The sequence below is a fragment of the Miniopterus schreibersii genome, assembly GCF_964146895.1.
Source record: "Miniopterus schreibersii genome assembly, chromosome: 20".
NCBI lineage: Eukaryota > Metazoa > Chordata > Mammalia > Chiroptera > Miniopteridae > Miniopterus > Miniopterus schreibersii.
The window spans coordinates 27,568,779-27,590,280 of record NC_138122.1 but is presented as its reverse complement, the minus strand read 5'-3'; the positions used below and the strand labels follow the sequence as shown (position 1 = coordinate 27,590,280).

At 60.2% G+C, this 21,502-nt stretch overlaps 1 protein-coding gene across 2 annotated transcripts in view; it reads right to left on the bottom strand.

Annotated features, from left to right (window-relative positions):
• Positions 1-262: 262 nt before the first annotated feature.
• The window catches only part of ADGRD1 (adhesion G protein-coupled receptor D1), a 49,813-nt gene continuing 28,573 nt past the window's right edge, over positions 263-21,502 (bottom strand). For both annotated transcript variants that reach the window (XM_081123242.1, XM_081123241.1), the window contains 12 exons: positions 19,243-19,316; positions 16,077-16,200; positions 13,252-13,355; positions 12,014-12,125; positions 11,245-11,398; positions 9,469-9,535; positions 8,121-8,187; positions 5,491-5,582; positions 4,682-4,808; positions 4,049-4,090; positions 3,805-3,897; positions 263-3,147 (listed from right to left, as the gene is read on the bottom strand). In XM_081123242.1, coding sequence (XP_080979368.1) covers positions 3,052-3,147; positions 3,805-3,897; positions 4,049-4,090; positions 4,682-4,808; positions 5,491-5,582; positions 8,121-8,187; positions 9,469-9,535; positions 11,245-11,398; positions 12,014-12,125; positions 13,252-13,355; positions 16,077-16,200; positions 19,243-19,316 — 1,152 coding nt within the window. In that variant the 3' untranslated portion in view covers positions 263-3,051. The remainder of the gene's footprint in view (positions 3,148-3,804; positions 3,898-4,048; positions 4,091-4,681; positions 4,809-5,490; positions 5,583-8,120; positions 8,188-9,468; positions 9,536-11,244; positions 11,399-12,013; positions 12,126-13,251; positions 13,356-16,076; positions 16,201-19,242; positions 19,317-21,502) is intronic.

Here is a 21,502-nt window from a genome sequence, read left to right as displayed (position 1 = left end):
CGCCCGGTATCACACCAGCGTCCACAGGAGAGACCAGGGAAGCTGCCACGGGCGCGGGGATCACCGAAAGGCAGGTTAGGACGGTTTCACACGTTAACTTGGTGATAAAAACACCGACAACACTCTCTGCTGGTGAAGTTTTTGAAGAGCGAGAAGACCCACAAACTCTCATCGCGGAGCGAACGGACCCGGCAACCATCGTGGCAAAAAGTCCCATGGCTCGTGGAAGGATTTGCTCTTTTTGAAGCAGAAACCCACTTTTGACATTTTAATCGGAAAATAATCAATAAAAGAAAAAAAAAGCAGGAAGACATAAAAAATCAGTATCTATCGATCAACCCACCTCATATAGATATATATTAAAACACACGTAAATAAAATATACATTATATGTGGTGTATGTAAGACAGAAGCCTAGAAGTCACATTGTAAAACAGGTTTTTGTAAGATATAAATCATGGAATGCCTCAGGTATACACATCACAATTATAATTATGAACAATATGTAGAAATAGGGGAAAGAATCCGGGGAGCCCTTCAGTGTAAAGACGGACACAGCGGATAGGACGTCCGGCCACGTGGCTCATCCCCAGACACGAGGACACGCGAGCAGGCGGACGGCAGGGCTGGGAGGGCGGCGTGGGACCCTCCAGCCGCCGGGCAGACGCACCGTCCACTTTGCAGAACAGTGACCGGGGACAGGGGCTGCACTCCGCCCCCTGTCCTTCCGGACGGGCCGCGGGCGGTGCCCACCCCGGGAGCTCCCGAGGGAGCAGGCGAGGGGCGCCGTGGGCATGGTGTCCGCGGGCCCTCAGCGGGCGGGGGCTCCGTAGGCGTCCGGAGCGCGAGTCCCGGGTCGGATCTGACCCACGTGTGCTTCTCTGTGGATTCTGGTGGAGAGACTCACGGTCCTGCTCACCTCCCACGAACCAAGGACGTCAAACCACAGTCGATTTTAAGGACATGAAGGTTTTATTGCATAAAAATCACAACACGTTTTCACTACTGAGCGGCATTCGTCGTCGGTCCTGTGCGGTCAGCTGCTTTAAACACGCAGCTCTTCCCGAGGGTATCTTTGGCCAAATTACAGGCAGATGATAAAATGCTGTGGAAGCCGGACTGTAGGGCACGTAAGCAAAGGGCAGGGTTCATCCGTCAGGGGTCGGGGTCTGCTCCCTGGTCTCGGTGTATCAGCTACGAGAGCGACTATGCGGAGACACGCAGGGCTCCACCTAAAACAGGCCCGGCCGGCGCCGCTCAGCGGTTGAGCGCTGACCCCGTGAACCAGGAGGTCGCGGTTCAATCCCCGGTCAGGGCACAGGCCCGGGCTGTGGGCTCGACCCCCGGGGGGGGCCGTGCGGGAGGCAGAGGATCCAGGACTCTCATCATGGATGTTTCTCTCTCCCTCTCCCTTCCTCTCTCTGAAATTGATGAAAACATATGTAAAAAAAAGACAGTTCTGACTTGATTTGCTTCATGGGGAACTACGGGAGAAAAAAACCCAAGGGTAAGTCCTCGGAGCACAGTGTTCTCACTTCTGGGAGCCCACGGGTGTGGAGGGGTCTGTTTCTGAGCCACCAGAAGCCCGGGCGGGGCTGGCACATCCATGGGGGTGTGGCCACGACCTGCTGGGCGACCCGCGCACCTGGGATCGCACCTGGACGAGGATCAGCCCCCCCCCCCATGGACGTGGGGCTCCGCGTGACCCCTCCCACGGCGGGGATGCCTGTGGTGAGGCCACACACACCGTGCCTGGGGCGAGGGACATTAAGACGGTGCCAGAGGATGGGAAGGGCCCACAGAACGACATGAAAAGCGGATGCGTGGGCGAGGGGAAGGGGCCTGGCCATGTCCACGGTCACAGTGTTAAAAGGAAGAGTCTCCAGTAGCGACAGCAGGTCTGAGTCCCCACACGCGCATCCCACGGGCGCCGTCGGCCCCGTCGTCACAGTATGATCTCTCGTGGCCTCTTTCCAAATCCTTCGGTGGCGTCTGGTCCACACGTGTGGTGTCGAACCCCAGTGTCCAGCGGGAGCCTGACCACACGCAGAGCTGTGACCACGATTCTGTGGCCTAAGGGCTGAGTCCACAAATTCACATAAACTCAGAAGACAGAGCGATGGGCACCCCCCAGCCACCTGCCATGCGGGCCACGAGCAGCAGGCGGCCTTTGCAGCAACGTGAAACAGTGCAATGTGCCACCCTCCACGGCGGCCAGCTCGTTAGACGCAAAACAAAAGCATTTATAAATGAGGAGGGGAAGTCAGGCCTCGGAAAACATCCGGGGGGGCCCTGGTGGGCCGTCCACCCTGAACAAGGGAAGGCTCAGGTGCTGGAAGGGGGTGTGTGAGGCCGACACTGAGTCTGAAGCGTGAGGGGCAGGCTCAGGGGCTCCCCCAGCAGTCGTGGCCTCCAGGCCCCGCGGGACACGGTCCAGCAGCCGGCGACTCAGCCCAGAGCCCTGGGCATCCGCGGAGGCCCAGCACCGACCGCGCGGAACCGGTGGCTCTGGGGCTGGAGCCTGGCTTCAGGGCGCTGGTTGTTGGGTGGATTCAGCGGGTCGACACACTCCTCACACTCTTTGCCACGTGCCCCCATCTGCCTCGGCTCGACCATCTGGGGGCTCGTGGAGACCTTAGCCCCCCGCAGGAACCAGCCCCTGTGGTCCCGCGTCCCCAACCTGCAGCAGCCGCGAAGCCGCCCCTCCTGGTGCTGTGGTCCCGGGTCCCGTGTGCTCAGAGTCACAGGTCCGACGCTTGTGCTCTCGCAGGGATGACGGGGAGGCCCCAGCAGCAGGACTGCTGAGCTCGGGGGAGCCCCGAGGGCAGTCACTCAGCCCGAAGGGGGACTCCAGCCAGGGGTCCCCCCGCGGCTGTGCACCGGGCATCGGGCTGGGCGGTGGGCTCTGTCACACAGGGGACAACTGTCACGGGGACCCCACGGCCAGATGGCAATGAGGAGAGGGTCCCAGTGGCAAAGGCAGAGTGCGTCTTGCGTTGTGTTTGGGGGGCGGTGCTCTGAGTGGCAGACAGCCCGGTCCACGGCCTCTGCTCACACGGGGGACAGGTCCACGCGGTGGGCAGAGTGGCTGCTCTTGTCCCAAGGGCTGAGCTTGGAGGAGGCTGTTCCCGGCCGGGTCCCGTTCGTCTGCAGATCACAGAGAAGAGTGAGGACCCTGCTCCGGGGCGAGGGACCTAAGCCCCACGTGAGTGTGGAGAGCGAGCCTAGGCCCAGGCAGGTGCGTGAGAATCCTCCCTCTCGGGGCCCCACTGCTCCCCAGAAACGAGGATCTTGAGCTGGAAAGGGTGCCCTTCTCCCACCTTCCTCAGCCCCTCCAGGTTCTGGGGTGCACTCAGTCAGTCCTGCACCATTCATCCACCCATCCCTCCATCCATCATCCCTCCATCCCTCCATCCATCTGTCTATCCATCTGCCCTTGTATCCATCCAGAGCAGAGGACTGGATGTGGGTGTAACATCGGCCCAGGGCGTGGGTCCTACAGGCCAAGGTCGGCCGTGAGGGGCTGAGCAAGAACGACAGCACCTCCCCTGCTGCCTACGGAGCCCAGGGAGGAGGGATGGGAGGGCTGGGGGGCTGGAGGCTCGGGGTTAGGAGACCGAGAGCCTCAGCTCCACGCAGTCCTTGGTCAGGCAGAGGGTGCGTGTGGCTCAGCGAAGCTGGCAGGTGACTCCATGGCCGCTGACAGGCCACTTTCCAGGTACCGGTGAGGGCGGTGCCCTGGGGCCAGTGGGGGTCAGGGATGCGGGCACTCGGGGGGGTCAGTGGGGTCACCATTCCACTCACCACGTCGGAGCCGAAGGGCTTCACGTTGGCGTTGCGGCTGGAGCTGCTCGTGAGGGACCAGACCTTGGTTTTATGCTTGAAGGCGGCTCTGACCTTCGAGGGCAGAACGGGCTCGTCAGAAACGACGTCACAGGTTGACAGGGGCACAGAGCTCACAGTGAAGGTCTCTGGGCACCAGGGCTGATGCAAGGACCCGAGACCCGACGCAGGGTGAGGGCGGGGTCTGGGGGTGGGGGAGACTCACCTCTGAATTCAGGAGACAGTGGAAGAGAAAGATGAAGAAGCCCTGGGGAGGGGAGGGGACAGTCAGACCCTCCTCCCGAAGGCTCCTCGCCAGGCTGCACACGGGCTTGGCTCGGAGAGAAGCCCTGGCCCGGCTTGCTGCTGGGGAGCCCAGAAAAAGTGGGGCTGCCCTGCAGCCTGTGGGGGGGGCATCCTGGACCCACGGTCACGTCACCTGGAAGCAGGGAGCCGCTATGACCGGGCCCTGGGCACCCCACGTTTCTGGTTTCCAGGCTGTGACCCCTCCCTGCCCCTCCGTGCAGGGGACAAATGGGAACTCACACCTTGAGGTCCCCCATGACCCCCCGTCCGTGTCCGGCTTCCTCTCAGGAGCCGCCCACGTGCTGACGGTCCTCCCACAGGTACTGGCCATGTGAACTGGCCACAGGACCCTGCAGAGCCTGACCACTCAGAGACCCGGATGTGCTCCATGATGCCCCACCCTCGGGCCTCGGGGACACCCCAAGCTACGGGCTCACAGGTGTGTGCGTGGAACAGAGGGGGGGCCTCCTCCGGCCCGTGGCAGCCGCTCCTCACGTGCCCACTCCCAAAGCGGGCGGCCAACTCGCCCACCCGAGGGCCCCTGGGTGCCCACCTGCAGGGAGTTGAGAATGGCGAACATGTACTGGAAGGCCACGGCCTGGTTGTTGACGGCCAGCACGCCGAAGACCCAGGAGGTGCCCAGGATGGGGAGCAGCACGGCCACAGCCTTCGCGGTCAGCCTGGGCGGGAAAGGGCGGTGGTTGCCCCGGGCAGGCCAGGCCGGGTGGGCCCGGGGACTGGCCTCCGGGAGCCCGGCTTCCGACGGGAGATCAGATGTGGGATGAGCCCAGGTGCTGGGGCACCCGTTGGGGGGAGCCCAGGTGTGGGGCGAGCACATGGCTGTGTGGGGACAGGCTCAGACACCCCAGGGTGCCAGGCTCAGACGGGAATGAGCACAGGCCCAGGGAAGGCCTTGGGGACAAGGTTGGAGCGGGGGGGGGGGGGGGGGGGGGGGGAGGCTCCTTCCTGACCCGGGGGCATCTCTTCGGCCCCAGGGCACCGCCCTCCGAGGTTTCCAGAGGCTGAAAAGCCCGGGAGGCGGCAGCCACCTGTCACTTTAACCCTCAGGGTCTGGGATTCATCACAGAATCACTGCCATCGATTTTCTGTCCACATGTTTACTGTTTCCCCTCAGATCCAGAAACGATACATTGTAGCTAGAGCCACTCAGGCAATGCCAGCCACCCAGCGCCCCAGCCCTGCTTCCTACAGCAGCCCCCAATTTCCTGGGAGGCCCCCCCACGTCCTGGCCCGTGGTTTTGGGGGGGGCTGACCACCCAGAGCCAGGCAGTGACCCGCCCTCCTGCTGCCCAGAGCCGCCCTCTGTGGGTGGGGCACCCGGGAGGCCCAGGGGCCGCTTACTTGAAGGCGCTGGGGTCTCCGTGGACCTTGTAGTTGTCGGCGCTGATCTGGGAAATGACCCTGGTCACGGCAATGAGGATGCCGATGTTGACCTGCGGGGCGGGGGGGACGCAGGAAGGAAGGTGAGGGCTGGGGTGGCACCTGCCGAACACCTGGCTCCGCCTGGTGCTGCCGTCCCCCAACCAGGCCCGCGGACACTCTGGAGAGGTGTCCCCCATGTCCCTGGGCACTGGAGGAAAGAGCCAAACACGCCCATTCTGGTCCCCGGAGCGCAGCGGGCAGGGCCCCGGGGTGCGGGCCTCCCTGAACGCTGGCTCGCCGTGTCACCCTGGGGAACTTACGTATGTCCTCTGAACCCCAGTTTCCCCATCTGGTGATGACAAAGAGCAACGTTGCCAGTGCAAGGGGACCACGGAGAGGACGGGTAAGCCAAGGCCCTGGGACGCTTCCCGGCTCACCTGGTGCCCCACCCGGCCTGCAGCTGTGTGACCTGTGGGGGCCCCCTTCTGACTGGGAACCCGCTGGGAGGCTCCCCTTGGGGTCCGTGGGGCTGGGCAGGGACCCCAATAACCCGTCTCCCCGCGGGCAGCTCTCCAGGGTCCTGAACGAGAGGCTGGGTGGGAGCAGAGGGTGACAGGAGGGGGTGACAGCCCCACCCCCTTTCCCTCTGCTGGGAGGTCCGGCCTGAATTCAGGGCGGTGCCCAGCAATTTTGAAAAATTATAAATTAAAAGAGAAATAACAGAAACCCTTCTCTCTGTGAAAGTCACAGGAGTGTCCTCGGGCTCAGGGGAGGAGACCCCAGTGGTTCCGGGGAGGGGAGGGGGGACCGTGGAGCCCGAGACCAGGGAGAGGGGCGCCTGGCAGCCTCTGGGGGAGGCGCCACCACCCACGGAGCCCGGCGGTCTCCTCACAGCGCCCTCTGCTGTGCGTGCGGAGTGTATTCCGGCCCCGGCCTCGGCCGCACGTCCCGGATTCACAGACGCTGTTTACCGACCACGACGTGGCCACTGGATGGATGGTCACTTGTGGCAAAGTGTTTCACAAACGTAATAAAGCTACGAGTGATTAATTAGGTTCCTCTGCTCCTCGCTGGCCTCCCTGAGACTCAGAAGAAAGAGCTTGAATAATGCTTACGCAGCTCCCATTATCGGCTGTTACAATTCATCACCGTTCCCATCTCTCCTAAGCTCTTGCGGGGGTTTATTTACTTTCCCTCCCTCTCAGCCCGGGCCTGTCTGGTTTTACTCGCGTGCACACTTCCTCCGTTAGCTGTGGCCTTACGAGGAGGCACAGCCGACCTCCCATCCCCCCGTCAGTGACAATTAAGGGGGAGACGGTGCCTGCGCGTGAGGCCGATCGGGCGTCTCACGGACACTCGCAGCCGGAGCAGGCCTGGCCCCTCGCCTCACGTCCCTCGCCCGGCTTGTGCCTGGCCGCCAATCGGAAGAGGCCCGGGGTGGGGTGTAAAGGACGCGAATCCCGGGTATTCCATCAGCTGGACATCTCCCTTCCCACTGCCCCACGCTCTCTGGTTTCCCCCGAGAGCAATGTGGGCTCAAGCCGGCTGCATGTTGACCTTGAGGAGCGGGCTGGGTGTGGGGCCTGGAGGTCGCGCTCCCTCAGGAGTGACAGCAGGGCTCCAGCAGGCCTGGAGGACACGGGGACACGGGGCTCCTGTTGCTGGTCCCCACGCACCTGGGCAGGTGGCCTCCAGACTGACCAACGTCCGAGGAAAACTCAGGTCACCCAGGAATATCTGGGACAGTCCGACCCTGCCAGGGGCCTGCACATCTGGAAGGTTGAGCCGGGAACAGGGGGAGAACCAGTGACGCGGGACTTACAGACGTTCCCCCTCTAACCTTGTCACTATTTTCCCTAGAAATCTCCCTCCTGATGGCCAAGCGTTGAAGTATTGAAGGAGACGGATGTCAGGGCAGAAATCTCCTCCATTCTGGTTGGAGAAGTGAGGACTCGCCCGGACCCCCGAGAGCAGAGGGGGGGGGCCCAGGATTTCCGACAGAAGCCCCCGGAATCCTGAAAAGGCCCGTGACAAAGTGGCTGCAGATGAGCCTCGTGCAGCCCTGGGGACGGGGACAGCCCTGGATCAGAAAGCTCCATAACACGTCCCCACAGCCGAGCGGGATCACCTGAAGGACACTGCTCAGCTCTGCACTGACACGAAGGACGGTGCTCAGGCCACCGCCCCGTCCCTGTCCCCGCCCGGAGCCCCTCCACTCGAAGAGGTGACGAGGGGATGAGATTGTGACCATCGGTGACAAAGACAGAAAACACCCAGGCACCACCCAGGGCCAGCAACTGGACAGACAGACAGGGCTGCAGGTGCCTTGGACAGGGCTCCGGGAGACAGGAGGAGCTGAGGGCAGAGGGAGCCCTGTGGCCGGGGCTGTGGCCGGGGCTGCGGCTTCCGCTGGAAACCTGAACAGGGGCCCCATCTCCCTGCGTATCGTCTGGGGAAGTGAGAGCCTGGGCCGTGCTCCTACGAGGGGACAGGAGCCCTGCTCACCAAACAGGACCATCTCAGGGACCAGGCGCCTCTCTGCTGAGCTCCTCCAGCTCCTGCCACCCCTCCCGCCCCTCCTGCCCCTCCCACCGAGGGCAGGGACCTACCACAATGACCAGCAGGGCGGGGGCCACGAAGGCCCAGATGGCGCCACTCTGGAGGGACAGCCAGCAGCTGTGGAGAGAAGCAGGCCCGTTACTTCAACAACCTCGAGCTCCCGCCCTGGGCGCTGGGCACCTCCATCAGAGGAAGCTGCCAGGACAGCATGGGGTCGGCCGGGCCAGTCAGGGGACACTCATCCCCACAACCCTGTCCCATCCTGCCCACGATGATCTCACGCCTCTCGCTCCTGGAAAGAATTGTCCAGGTCTGCAGCTGGGCTCAGGGAAAAAGGCTTCCTCGGGCCCCTTGTTAGGGGGGAACTTCACCTCTGCAGAGTCCAGGCAAGAGCCAAAATGGGGTTTAATTTTATTATAAAAAAATAAATCAGGCGAGCTTGGCCCAGGCCTGGCTCTCTTCCAGAGCGTTGCCTGACCCGCATCTTGTGTGGAGGGTCCGTGAGTCACCGTGTGACACAGGACTGACCATGTCCATCGGCTCATCCGCTATTGGTCAGCCGCACCTCCAGCCGTGCCTCCCAGTCGGGAGAAAACATCCCAGTGGGTCCCAGCAACGGCCCTGGCTTCCAGAGAAGCCTCAACTCGGATGCGGGGCCTTCGGTTGAAAGCAAGAGGCCGGAGCCACGGCTGCCTAACCCTTCGCCTCCACGTGTGCTCACACCAGGCTTCCTCTCCACGCTTCTCTCCAGAACATCGATGCCCAGAAGTGCAAAAGGCCAGACTCCGCCCGGTGCAGCCACTGAGCTGAAAAGTCACCTCGTCCTGAAGCTGTAACGAGTTTAACTTCCTTTCTCTTCTCAAACAGTGTCCAGCCGCTTCCCTCTCCCGGTCTCACTCCATGGCTCCTCGGTTCGGCCAGGAGGGCCAGCTTCCTGAGGACGTCCGAGCTAAAGCCCCTTCTCTTGTACGGAGAGGAAATCATTTCTGGAACCTGAACCCCTGGCCTGGTCCACGGCACAGTCCCTTCCTCAGCTTGGTTCCACTACAGCCCATCGGCTGCTGTTGGAAAAATCACTGGAGGTGGTGACCACTCAGGTTCCACGGACGACCACGTGTCTGGGAGGACCACGTGGATGAAACAGTTCCCATCGGAACCCTCTACCAGCCACCTCCTCACCCTGACGCCCTCTGACAGCCCCGTTGCTGGTGTCCCGGTGGGAAAGTGCCCAGGGCACAGCAGGGCTGTTCCTCTCTCTGTCTAGACTTTCTCAGTGCAGGGCCAGGGTGGGGGGCAGCCTCATACAGACCCTGCCTCAGAGGCCCTGGGGACCCCTCGTGGAGCCCTGTTCCCGGGGGTCCTGCCGATGCAGCACCTGGGAGGCAGGGCCCAACTTACTTGTTAGTGGTTCCGTAACTGTCCATGGCACACGAGATGGAGATGACACAGATCAGGAGAGGGGACCCTGCAGGGGGCAGGAGCGGGTACACGTTAGCCTGGGGCTGTCGGCTTTCACCCGTTAGTTCATTTATTTGTTTTATGCCTGATGCACAGAAAAAATCATGTGCCGGGTGTGGACACAGAGCAGCCGGTCCTCCAAGAACCTACAGTCTCAACAAGGAGATAACACACACTCGCACTTGCCCATGCACATGCGCACACACGCATGCAGAGACACGCACAAGCTTTCACGCACACGCACAGCCACAGGCACAGAGCCGCACCACCGCATTCACGCACACACGAATTCTGAGGCAAATCTGTTGTGAGTCCAATTCCATTTCTGCAAACAACCCCCTTCTGGCTGCTGGGAAGGCCGTGCACCCTCAGGGCCAGTGTTGGATCAGCCGCCCTGAGCACAGCAGGCCCCCCTTCGCTCCCCCTGCAGTTAAGTGGGGGGGTGAGCCACCCACGGACCCTCTCAAGCAGGCGTTCGACAGAACCCGCTCAGACAAGAGAACTGCTTCGCGTCTGTTCCTACAAGAGGGTGCGGGGGGGGGGGGGGTTACATGAAAACTCAGCAGCTCTCTGCACCGCCCACCTGCCTGCCGGGAGTGAGTGTGCTCGGTCCCCAGAGAGCTCAGCTCTGGGGGAAGAAGAGGCACTTGTCCTGGCTCCACACAGGGCCTGTGAGCACGGTAGCCCCCCCTTTACGCATGGGGGTCATTCCAAGACCCCCATGGATGCCTGAAACTGCCGATCGTACCACACTCTGTCTATACTGTTGTGGGTTTTTGCCTGTACAGACACACCTAAATTAAGCACAGTAAGCGACTAACAACAATAATAAAATAGAGCAGTTAGAACATTGTACTGAACGAAAGCTGCGTAAACGTGGCTCTGTTCAATAAAACGAGGGTGTCCTGAACACAGGCACTGTGACACCTCGACAGTGGGTCTGATAACTGACTGGGCTACTGAGTGACTAACGGGCGGGGAGCGTGCACAGTGTGGAGACACCAGACAAAGGGATGATTCGCGTCCCGGGCTGGATGGAGGGGACAGTGTGAGAGTTCGTCACGCTGCTCAGAACGGTGTACAATTTAAAAGGCACGAATTGTTCATTTCTGGAATTTTCCATTTACAACCCGCTTCCCCACCCAGCTCAGCACGAGGGAAGCACCACTCCTGAAGGTATGACCGAGGACACGGGGCTCCCTCTCCCCCCAGCGCCCCCTCGAGAGTCGCACTATCTCCCCCGGGGGGCAGGCTGCCAGCATTTCTCAAGCCCCCAGCTCCAAGCTGCAGCAGCTCTATTCCAGGTAAGAGCAGCTGAGAGACCAGAGCTCCCTCCCTCCCTCCCACCGCCCCAATAACTGAAATGAAAAGTACCATCAGTCAAATCAACAACCCAAACTTTCACATGAAAGGGCTGGAGACAAAGAAGAGCCCACGAAACCAGACGCGAGCGGAAGAAATAATGAAGATCATGGCAGAAATGAACAAACTAGAAAATAAATAACAACCGACAGAATAAATAAAACCGATACACTCAACCTTTGTAAAGATCACCAACAAAAGTCAGAAATGCCGGGAGCGAGTGTTTTCCGATGACTGAGACTTTTTGTTTGGCCAACATGGTCCTGCTCCTGTCCTGGCCTCGTCAAGATGCACAGAAGGACCGCCGAGAGGAAACCCCCTCCGGCTGCCCCCCCCCCCCCCCCCCGCGCCTACCCCATCCGATCGCGTAGTAGTAGCGGTGCTTGCTGTCCTCGGAGCCGAAGACCTTGATCACCATGCTGTAGAGGTGCAGCCCCTCCACCAGCATCCAGGCGAAGGCGCTCAGGAAGAAGTAGTGCAGGAGCACGGCCAGCACCTGGCACGGGATCTGGGACCGAAGCAGAGGCGCAGGGGAGACCTCGCGGGGGCGTCCCGCTGTGTCCAACTCCCAGCATCCATTTCTGGGGCGCCCCCCGGTCACGTGGCCCGATTTTTTTCCCTGGGAGCCGTGACTCAGGGTTTCTAGCCTGAGCCGGCGGGACGGGGCACGTGACTCACAGGTAACCAATCACCGCACAGCGTGCTCCCTCCCGGGCGCAGTGATTGGCTCAGGAGGGCGTGGGAATCAGACCCGGCCAATCAGCATAATGCAACAGGATTGGCTCAGGGCGGGCACGTGACCCGCCTGGTCCAGGGTGGGCGGAGCCACCGGGGAGCGAAGTTTCCCTCCTCCCTCCAAACGCGAGGACAGGAGCCTGAGCTGCGGGGGCCCCTCTGGCCCCCCAAGGGAGGCCCGTGGGAAGGGGGTTCAGAGACGGCAGGCCCGTGGCTGGTCACACCCCGAGATCTGGGGTTTCAGTGTGTCCACCGCAAGGCGTGCTTTAGCCACAGAAGCCTCTCCCTTTCCCGGGGGACACGGCCTGGCTTTCTGGGGGTACGTCTGCATTCTGAGCTGGAGAAGGGGCCCCTGGGGACACCGAGGGGGGCAGAGGCCCGAACTCACGGTGCCCGGCTGGCAGTGGAAGCTGATGAGCAGCAGGACCTGGGCCACCAGGACGGCGAAGGACAGGTTGGCGTGGATGTGGTAGCGCTGGTTCCGGATGGTGCTGACCGAGCTGGGCACAGAGCGCGGGGTGAGGCCCGGGCCCAGGGCTGGCGGCGCCCCAGTCCCGCAGGGGCCCAGACGGGCCTCCAGGAAGCTGCCCAGCTGCTGTCACCCCTGGCTGTGGACCCTCGAGGGCGCCCTGCCTGGCCTGAGCCCCTTAAGGTTCCCAGACACCCAGCCCGCTCCAGCCTCTGGGCCTCCGCGCCGCTGTTCCTCGGAGGTCAGCTCCCTTCCCGGGGCTCTGGGTGGCCTGAGAAGGAACTCCACGTCCTCGCCCTGTAACTGCCACCTCCTGGCACCGACAGCTGGGAAACGTGTCTGTGCCTTTGTGTTCTAGTCATGGCCCAGCCCCACCCAGACACATCTGTCTGTCTCTGGCAGGCTGAGTCCTCAGAGCCGACCACGCCTGGGGTGGGGTGGGCTGGGGGGCAGGCTGTGCTGAGCAAGTGGCTGAGGAGCCAGGGGACCAGAGACCGGATGTCTTGGCACAGGGTGGGGTCCCCCTGCCTGGCTCGGAACCTCCTCACGTGTCCCCTCTACGCCCGACTGCCTCAAAGCTCCCGACCAACCAATCCAGATCCTGGGGTCACAGAACCACCCAGGTGACGCAGGTGAGGGGGGTGGGGGGCTCCCGGAGGACCCCCATGAGCAGCCTCAGAGGGAGGGGGCCCACCAGGTGTGCATAACACACAAGGGCCCCGGGGAGCGCGGCTTCACCGCTGTCCACCCGGACACACACATCTCCCACTTGATTTTTCCGTCCCCACGAGTTGCGGCCAGTTTGGTCATTGCAGGGGGCGGGAGAGTCCTCAGTTCTGGCTCTCACCTGGCCAGTCACCTGTGGGACTGTTCCAGAACTTTCCAGCTTAGCTAAAGCCGGTGCCCTCCAGTTCCACAGCCCCTCCAGTCTCTCCTCTCTGTTTCGGGCACCCCATGGTCCCTTCCCTGCACCCCAGATCTCAAAATTAGAAGTGATGGAGGAGCAGGCACCCAGTTGTGACATTCAGGGTCCAGGTGTTCACCAGCTCACGCATGCAAATGCCAGTGGGGAGATCGAGGGGGCAGGGGGGCATTCATGTCCACGCAAAGCCACCAAGCGTCCCCGGGGGACCAGGAGGCTCGCAGAAGAGACTCACGAGAGCATGGCGAAGGTGACCAGCGTGATCGCCAGGCAGAGCACGGACAGGGAGCAGCCGATGTAGCTGATGGACGACAGCGCCACCTGGTGTCCATGTGTGAGCTGTGTGGGAAGCAGAGCTCGGGTCAGCCCCCTGGGCTTGGATGGGGACTGGCCCTGTGGTTAGCGAGGCCGGAGCCCAGTGGGCGGTTTGGCCTGGATGATGCACAGCTAGACATTGGGCAGCCACTGTCCCATTGTGAGTATGTGGAGACCTCTAAGTCGTGCCTTTCCCCCAAATGTCCTGTTGTTGCCACAGATAGAAGTCTGGTCCTTTAGGGTCAGCCCTTGGCCGGGTCCTGTAACCCGGGGTCAGAGTGGAAGTGGCCTTGAGGGGTCGGGGGTGGGTGGGTGGGTCCAGCCTCAGGAGGCGTCTGTGCCCCAGCAGTGGCCTTCCTTTCCTAGCCCACGGCTGCGTTTAGAAATGCCCAGAAAAGCCCGGGTTTGCTTCAGGACACGGTTCCTCTGAGTCAGAGACCACAAGCTCCAGTGCCTCCCGACAGGAATTTAATGTGAACTGGGAGGCTGGCTGGGAGTGTGTAGACACATAAACAAGAGGAACTGTCTGTCCAGAAAGAAGTGTCTATATCTTCCATTGTTTTCACAGAAGTCCCCTTTAGTGAACATGGTTCCTACCCCAGAAGGGCCAGGAGGCACTTTGTTGCCTTCCTAAAAGCAGAACCACAGTGCACAGCGACAGTGTGGACTGCCACCTCCAGTGTGAGGAAGGCGATAGGGAGTGGTGGGGCCTGCGGCGACCTTCATCCCACAGTCCCGCCTACAGGGGGCAGTAGATGCTCAGTCAGAAGAGGAAGCCCTCTTTATTATTATCATTATTACTTTTTAAAGAAAACCAGAAATTCAAAATTACAGACAATATATCTGAGTTTTGAAATATTGACAATTTTTGTAAACCTCTGTGGATTACACGAAATGTCCCTTGGCCAAGGTTGGCCGCCAGACCCCAGTGTGTGACTGTCTTATGGAACTGCTTCCCTGTGGCCACCTGCTCTGCACCTGGGGCCTGGGGACCGGCTTCCCCAGGTGCACCTGTCCCAGCAAAGGGCTCCTGCTACTGGGACAGTAGCCGGGCCCAGGCTGCCCCCACTGAGCCCACTGGAGCATCCGAGGGTGGGCGAGGGGGCTGCATGGGCCTGGCCATGAGTAGGGGGTCAGCCACCTGGAGAGAGAGCGGCCACACTGTGTGGCCTCTGGGGCTCCCGCCCACTCAGGGGCCTTGCCCACCACCACCTTCCTTTGGTGCCACCCTTGCTGGGACCATCCATCACCCCCCATAACCCCCCAACTTGCCCTTTCACATAAAAATACCTTGGAAATCCCTCCAAGTCCGTTAGCATAATTATAATTCATTCTTTAATAAGTGCGTTTTGCCCTGGCCGGGTGGCTCATTTGGTTGGAGCATCATCCCAGACACCGAAAGATTGCAGGTTCAATTTCTGGTCGGGACACATACCCAGGTTGTGGGTTCGATCCCCAGTGGGGGCAGGTATGGGAGGCAACCGACGGATGTTGCTCACAGTGATGTTCTCTCTCCCTTCCTCTCTCTCTAAGGCTCCTCCACTTTCTCCTCTTACCTACAGTCTTGCTTCCCGACTCCTTCAGTTCTGTGACACAGACTCTCACAGGGGTATCAGTACATGACAGGCAGGCTGGATTGTTTGTCCGGGTCACCTACCCTCCTGTCCCCACACCTGGGGGCGGAGCTCAGGGAGACCCGGGCTCCAGGTCAGGGGGCTCAGCCACCCCTTCTGTCTTCATTAATTCTCTGAATACTCCACGACTTGGTATCGACTGTGACAACTGCCTTCATTTTAACTCTCATGAGGAGGCTCGTTTTTAGCATGGATAATTTTAAACCATTTTCAAACCGACCTTTCCTGGCAATGAGCAGATAGGATTTGCTTCTATGAAGACACCCACAGATGGTCTAAATCTGTCGCCTGCACCGAGTGGTGACAGACTGGCAATCATCAGTGGTTGTGCTCGGGGTTTTTTAAGCTTATTGGAGGGGCTGCCTCCCTTCCTCCCCTCTCTCTGTCCCCGCCCAGCAGATCTGCCTCCCTCACAGGGGAGACCAGGCAGGTTCCAGCTCTCAGCCTAAGAGACCTGGAGGAGGCTCTGTTCACGGCGGCCTGAGCTTCGTGTTCGTGGCCAGGTTCTGCCCCCTGGGTGACCTGGGGTGACCCTCGTCTGTGATTGTGAGGATGGCAGCCTCTCACTCACGTGGGAGTAGCTGCTCCCCAGATGACACCCTTTGAAGAAAACACTCCCACAGGGGTGGTTTGGGGGCCACATCTGCCTGAACCAAGATGTGCCACTAAGGGCGCTGCGTGAACTGGGGACATGCACCCCAATAGCCTGATTCGAGGCCCACCCTTCCAAAACTCTTGACTTGACAGCCTGAAGGACATGGTGGGGCTGACCATGAACCCAGCAGGAGCACCCATTGGTGATATATTCTGACACAGAGAAGGGAGGGGTCTCCTCCATCCTTAGCCTGAGGTCTATAGGGGGCTGCCCGAGGACACCTGGGGGACCGGGGTCTGCATGGGGGCTGTCCGAGGACACCTGAAGCCAAGATTTTATTTTGCCAAAGAAGCAGAGCCTCAGAGATGCCCCTGACCAAGGGTCTCCCTGACCAGCAGCCTCCCATCCGTCCCCAAGGCTGACAGCTCCCCTGGGCGCTGCCTAGTAGGATGTACCTCCCTGGCCCTGAGTCAGCCACATGCAGGAAGGGCACCTCCTTGGGGCTGGGGCCCTTACCTCCAGCGGGACCACCTGCATGAGGATGGCGAAGTTGGTGAGGTGAGTGCAGCGGCAGACGGAGTAGCCCAGATTCCCTTCTACGAGGACGCAGCCCTCGTTTGACCAGACGCCTTCTCTGGAGCTGCGGACACACGGGCGAGATGATCAGTGGGAGGCAGGACCCACCTGGCCTCGGGCAGAGCGAGCAGAATATGGCGCTGTCCGTGAGGCCACGGGGACGCGAGAGCTCCTTCCCGGAGAGGGAAGTCGAGTAGCACCTGGACTGAGGTCCATTAATGAAATGCCACGGCCCAGCCTCCCCTCCAGGGCATCTCCGAGCACCACACACAGGGACGCGTGGGCACTTAGTGATGGGGACACCTGAGGGCTGAGAGTAACCCAGTGTCCACCTGGGGACTGGCTGCATAAAAGGCGGGACACACAAATGTGACAGGAAGGGACCAGCAGGGCTGGAACACAAAACACCGTGTCTCATGTCTAATGCATGAAACAAAAGATTGTGTTTTCTGTGACCAGAACCATAAATTCTGTGTATATTATTATTATTATTCCTTACCTGAGGATATTTTTTCCTTTTTTTTTTTTTTTTTTTCAGAGAGAGAGTGGGAGGGAGGGGGAGAGAGAGAGAAACATTGACTGGCTGCCTCCCACACGCACCCTGACTGGGGCCAGTGATCGAACCTGCCACCCAGGAACGTGCCCTTGACCAGCAACATTGGCCCTTCCGTTCATGGGCTGATGCTCTGACCGCCGAGACACACCGGCCAGGGCTTTGTGCATATTGAGAAAACTGCCCAGAGAGGTTACCTCCAGGGAGAGGGCTAGAGATCTGCTTTTTAACAATGTTTCACTTTTTTGAAGAACAATGTATCAATGTATTACTTGTATCATTTCTTAAAGGACCAACAGATACAAAATGACTAGAAGCAAATTCACTCAAATGTTAACTGTGGTTAATCGTTATGGTGAACAGATCAGTGATTACAGTTGCCTTCTGTGAATCTCTGTTTTCAAAATAAAAAATAGACGTTTAGATGGCTCTTTCCAGAAATGGCAACTTTGTGGTATCAGCAAAGACAAATCTTTGGTGGGGCCCTTGGTGGGGGGGGGAGGGGAGAGCTCTTCTAAAGTTGAAGAATTTAAAAGGGCTCTGGTTTCTCTTTGCTTTATGTTCACTTGTAACTGTGACGTCAGCTGTGAACGTACGGATGAGAAGTGTGGCCGTCAGGTGGGGTGACTGGAAAGGACAGTCCCCCAGGGCTTCTGCCGGTGTCCATGAATGGAATACACGCTGGTGGCATTTTTACTTTCACCCCTGAGGCCCAGTGTCCTCATGAGGACCTAGTGCGACTGTAGGTGGGTGAGCCTCGGGTGGGGTGGGAGGGGTCGTTTGGGGGTGACCTGGAAGGACATGGGGCCTGAGGGCTGCAACTCTGGACAGCAGCTTTGGATGGAGGTGGGTTTTCATGCCAAATGGTCTGCTGTCCCCAGGGAGATGGGGGCGTCTGGCAGAGAGCATAGCCAGGGCCTCGGAAGATGCCGATTTAGAGCACCACTAATAACGTCAGAATAGAAGAGACTTGTAGCCCAGCTGGTGTGACTCAGTGGTTGAGCTTCATCCTGTGCACCAGTAGGTCACTGGTTCCATGCCCAGTGAGGGCACATGCCGGGGTTGCAGGCTGGATCCCCAGTAGGGGGCGTGCAGGAGGCAGCCCACTGATGTCTCTATATCCTGCTCCCTTCCTCTCTCTCTAAAATCAATAAAAACACGCCCCCCTCCTTCAGTCTAATTTCCCCAGGACCTTGAGCACAGCCAGGAGTCCGGCTGTGTTCCTATTTATAGCAACCTCCATCCACCTATTGACGGCATGAAGGCCACACCTCAATTAGAGGGCGACCTTGAAATTAACGGGGCATTGAATTAGGTGAACACAGCCACGGGGACATAAACCACACCTTCTGCTGTGCAAAGTGTGGCTGGGAATGAACACCCATGAAAGTCACACTCCCCCTGGAGCCACAGAGGCGTGACGATGCCTGTTAGGGAGGGGAGTGGGCCCTGCGTGGCTTTGCCTCTGCATGGCCCTGATGATCCGCTTCCCGGGGAGCCAGTGGGAACAAAGACATGGGCCACGGAAGGCAGGCCACGCGATGCCGATCACAGTGAGTGTGTGGGAAACCCTGTGGCCTGGGGTGTCTGCGTGTAAGCAGAAAAACTCCCGTGCCTAAGTAAGATACCGGCTTTTTTATGGTGTTTTACTTTTATTTATTTTTAATATGTTTTTATTGATTTCAGAGAGAGGGAGAGAGAGAAACATCCATGACGACAGAGAGTCATTGATCAGCTGCCTCCTGCACGCCCCCTACTGGGGATCGAGCCCCCAACCTGGGCATGTGCCCTGACCGGGAATTGAACCAGCCACCTCCTGGTTCATAGGCTGACACTCAACCACTGAGCATCGCTGGCTGGGTTAGGGTGTTTTACTTTTTAAAAGCCAAATGCATTGACAGATGGCTCGAATCCTTTCTTACGGTTCACGTCTAGAAAAAAAGGGACCCAGAATTCTATGCCCCGTGAGCCTATCTTTCAGAAATGAAAGAGAATCGTTCCTCAGACAGACAGACAGACACGGGGGAAGTTAACGAGATGCAGACGGAAACTTGGTCTACACCCAGAAACGCCAAGGGGGAAAGATAAAGGTACACAGGCAACTGTTATTTTCCTGTTTGTGATTGCTCTAGAGGATCCCTAATTAGCTCCAGCAAGATTCCTGGCAACGTGTGGTGCTTCAAGGGGAGGGCAGTGGACAGCGATAAAAGGGCCGGTTTCCCCGGATGCCTTAACCCGAAGCATCTTCGCTCTGAGGTCGCGGGGCCTCTGCTGAGCTGGCCAGTGTTCGGAAGGTGACCCTGGGCATTCAGAGGCCGTGTCCTGACAAGTCCCCGTGTGGCAGAGTGACACCTGTCCCAGCACCTCCTCCAGGTCCTGCCCGTGTCCTGAGTCACTCCCCGAACGCACTGAGGAAGCAACCGCGTGGCCTCCAGGGACAGGGGACCCAGATCAGGACGTGGACTGGCGAGTGACAAGCACGGGCCTGGATACCTGGCCCCAGGCGGCACCCCTCCCACCCGCCTCACCCAGAGCCGTCCTCGCAGACGGTACCTGAAGTCCAGGAAGGCGCAGTACAGGAACACCTGGTTGGTCTTGTTGGCGGCCTCCCGGTGTTGCCTGCTCGTCTGAAATGAGAGCACAAGACGCTTCGTGAGGCCAGGTTCCCGGCACGGACGTGGGAGCCGAGCCCCCAGGCCGAGGGGCAGAGGGGCTGTGGGTTGGTGATGGGAAAAGCCGCTGACTTCCCATCACACTGGTCCTGGTGAGAGGGCCGGGGCTCAAGCCTCAGGGCCTTTGCACGTGCTGTGCCCGACCTTCAGAATTCTCCTCCCCCCAGACAACCTCGCTTCCTCTAGGTCTCTGCCAAACGTCAGTCCGTCAGTGAGACCTGCCCATTCAGAGCAACGCCCGCCCTGCGCTGCCCACCCTCCCTGGCATTCACGTTTCCTGTCAGGTGACGACCAACGTGGATCTGAGACCCACTGGGAGCTGAGAGACGCTTCCCCCTCCATCCCCTGTCCGGCTGTGAGCCTGCTGTGACCCGGTGCTCACCCACGGGGAGCCCTGTGTCTGCAGCCACTTAGACCACAGAAGGTCACCGGTGGGGAAACTGAGGCACGAGTAGCCCACAAAATCGAGGCTACACATAGAGGCCCAGCGGGGACCCACGGCCTGCAGCACGGACGGCTTTCACGTGTCCCTGTAACAAGCAGGTGCGTGTCTGTGTGTTGCTCGGAGCTCGTGAAAGGAATGTGAACACCAGCCAGGCCTGGGGGGAGCCAGCACCCGGCTCACACCCGTGGGAGACACCCCGGCTGCCAGGACTGCCTTCCTCTACGCTCTGCCTCCCCCATGACCTCGTGACCTTGGGCGAGGCTGAGCCCACGCCCTAGACAGAGGAATTTTAAAATCAGTCCTGGCCACAACAAGCCCAGCATCTGTGTGTGGTCAGAGGGTGGAGGGCAGGCGGCGATCACCGGGCGGGCCGAGGTCACACCCCAGCCGGGAATCTCTGCCCCTGCGGGCCCAGGCCCCCCCCCCCCCGGCCGGCTCCTTCCATGGGAAACTCAGACTCCTCCACATGTGTTTGGCGTTGGGACCTAACTGGGACGTGAGGTTGCAGGAGGAGCCCAGAAGGTTCCTGGGAGCGTGACCAGGATGGGGTGGCTGTGAACATTCGGGGTGTGGTGCTGCGGGGAAGGGGGGACGTGGGGAGTCACTCCATCACTGTCCTGGAGAAACTGGACACTGTCCTGGGGAAACTGGGAGGCACCACTGCCCATCAGCCCCGTGGGCGCCTGGGAGGGAGACGAGGGCCGTCCCATTAGTCAGCCGGTGGCCGGGGACCAGGAAACGGGGGTGTCACCATCAGGGTGAGGGGAGGGGACATTCACCTTGAAGCTGAGTCCTGAAGCTGAGGGACCAGGCCAGACCCCCCCCCCCCCCCCCGAGTCCTCAGGTCCCAAGGCCCCAGGATCGTGTGTTTGTACAATTCTGGGAGCTCCAGTGTCTCCTGTCTTCACATCAGCATGGGATTCTGGGACCCTCCGGGGGAATTCAATTTTGAACTGTGGCCCTCGCAGTTCCCCAAATCCCTTCTCTGTGAACCCCAGGAGCTGGTGAGGCCGGCGGAGCCTGCGGACGCCCGACTCACGCACATGGCTGTCGCTCAGCGTGTCCACCTGCCAGCAGGCCAGGGAAACACGCAGAGGAAATTGCCTTCACGCTTCGAGCAAAAAACAAAGACAGCAAAACCTGTGCAATTACACGGGGCTCTGGGATTAGATCAGCCTCGGAACTGAACAGAAAGTGTTTTCCAATCGCCCCCCTGCCCAGTAACATCGAGTCAGGAGAACGTGCTGAGGCAGGTAGGCAGGGCCCCGGCCTCCGTCCGACGGGGGCATCTCCAGCTCCGACAGCTCAGGGATGGGGACCCACCCGGAGGGGAGGCGGAGTGGGGGGCAGAGCACATCGGAGGCAGAAAGGGGCGGGAATATTCGAGGTCGAGGGCGGTTTTATTTATTTCCTGCTCTCCCGTGAGCCTGGGGTTGCCACACAGCCCTGCCTCCTGCGTGGTTCAGGGAGAGTCAAGGCACCTGTCCTGGCCTCGGGTCGATGACCTTTCCCTGCACCTCCCCCCTGGCCCCCTCAATACCCCGCCAAGGTGACCTCAGAGGCACAGGCATCCCCAGAACTGCTCCCCCGCCACCCGGGGAAGAGGCCCCCGGGCCCCGCCAGCTGCACCTAAGGGCCACCTCAGCCCTGGGTCGGCTCAGTTTTTCGCAGGAACACAGACTGTCACTAAGCCAGC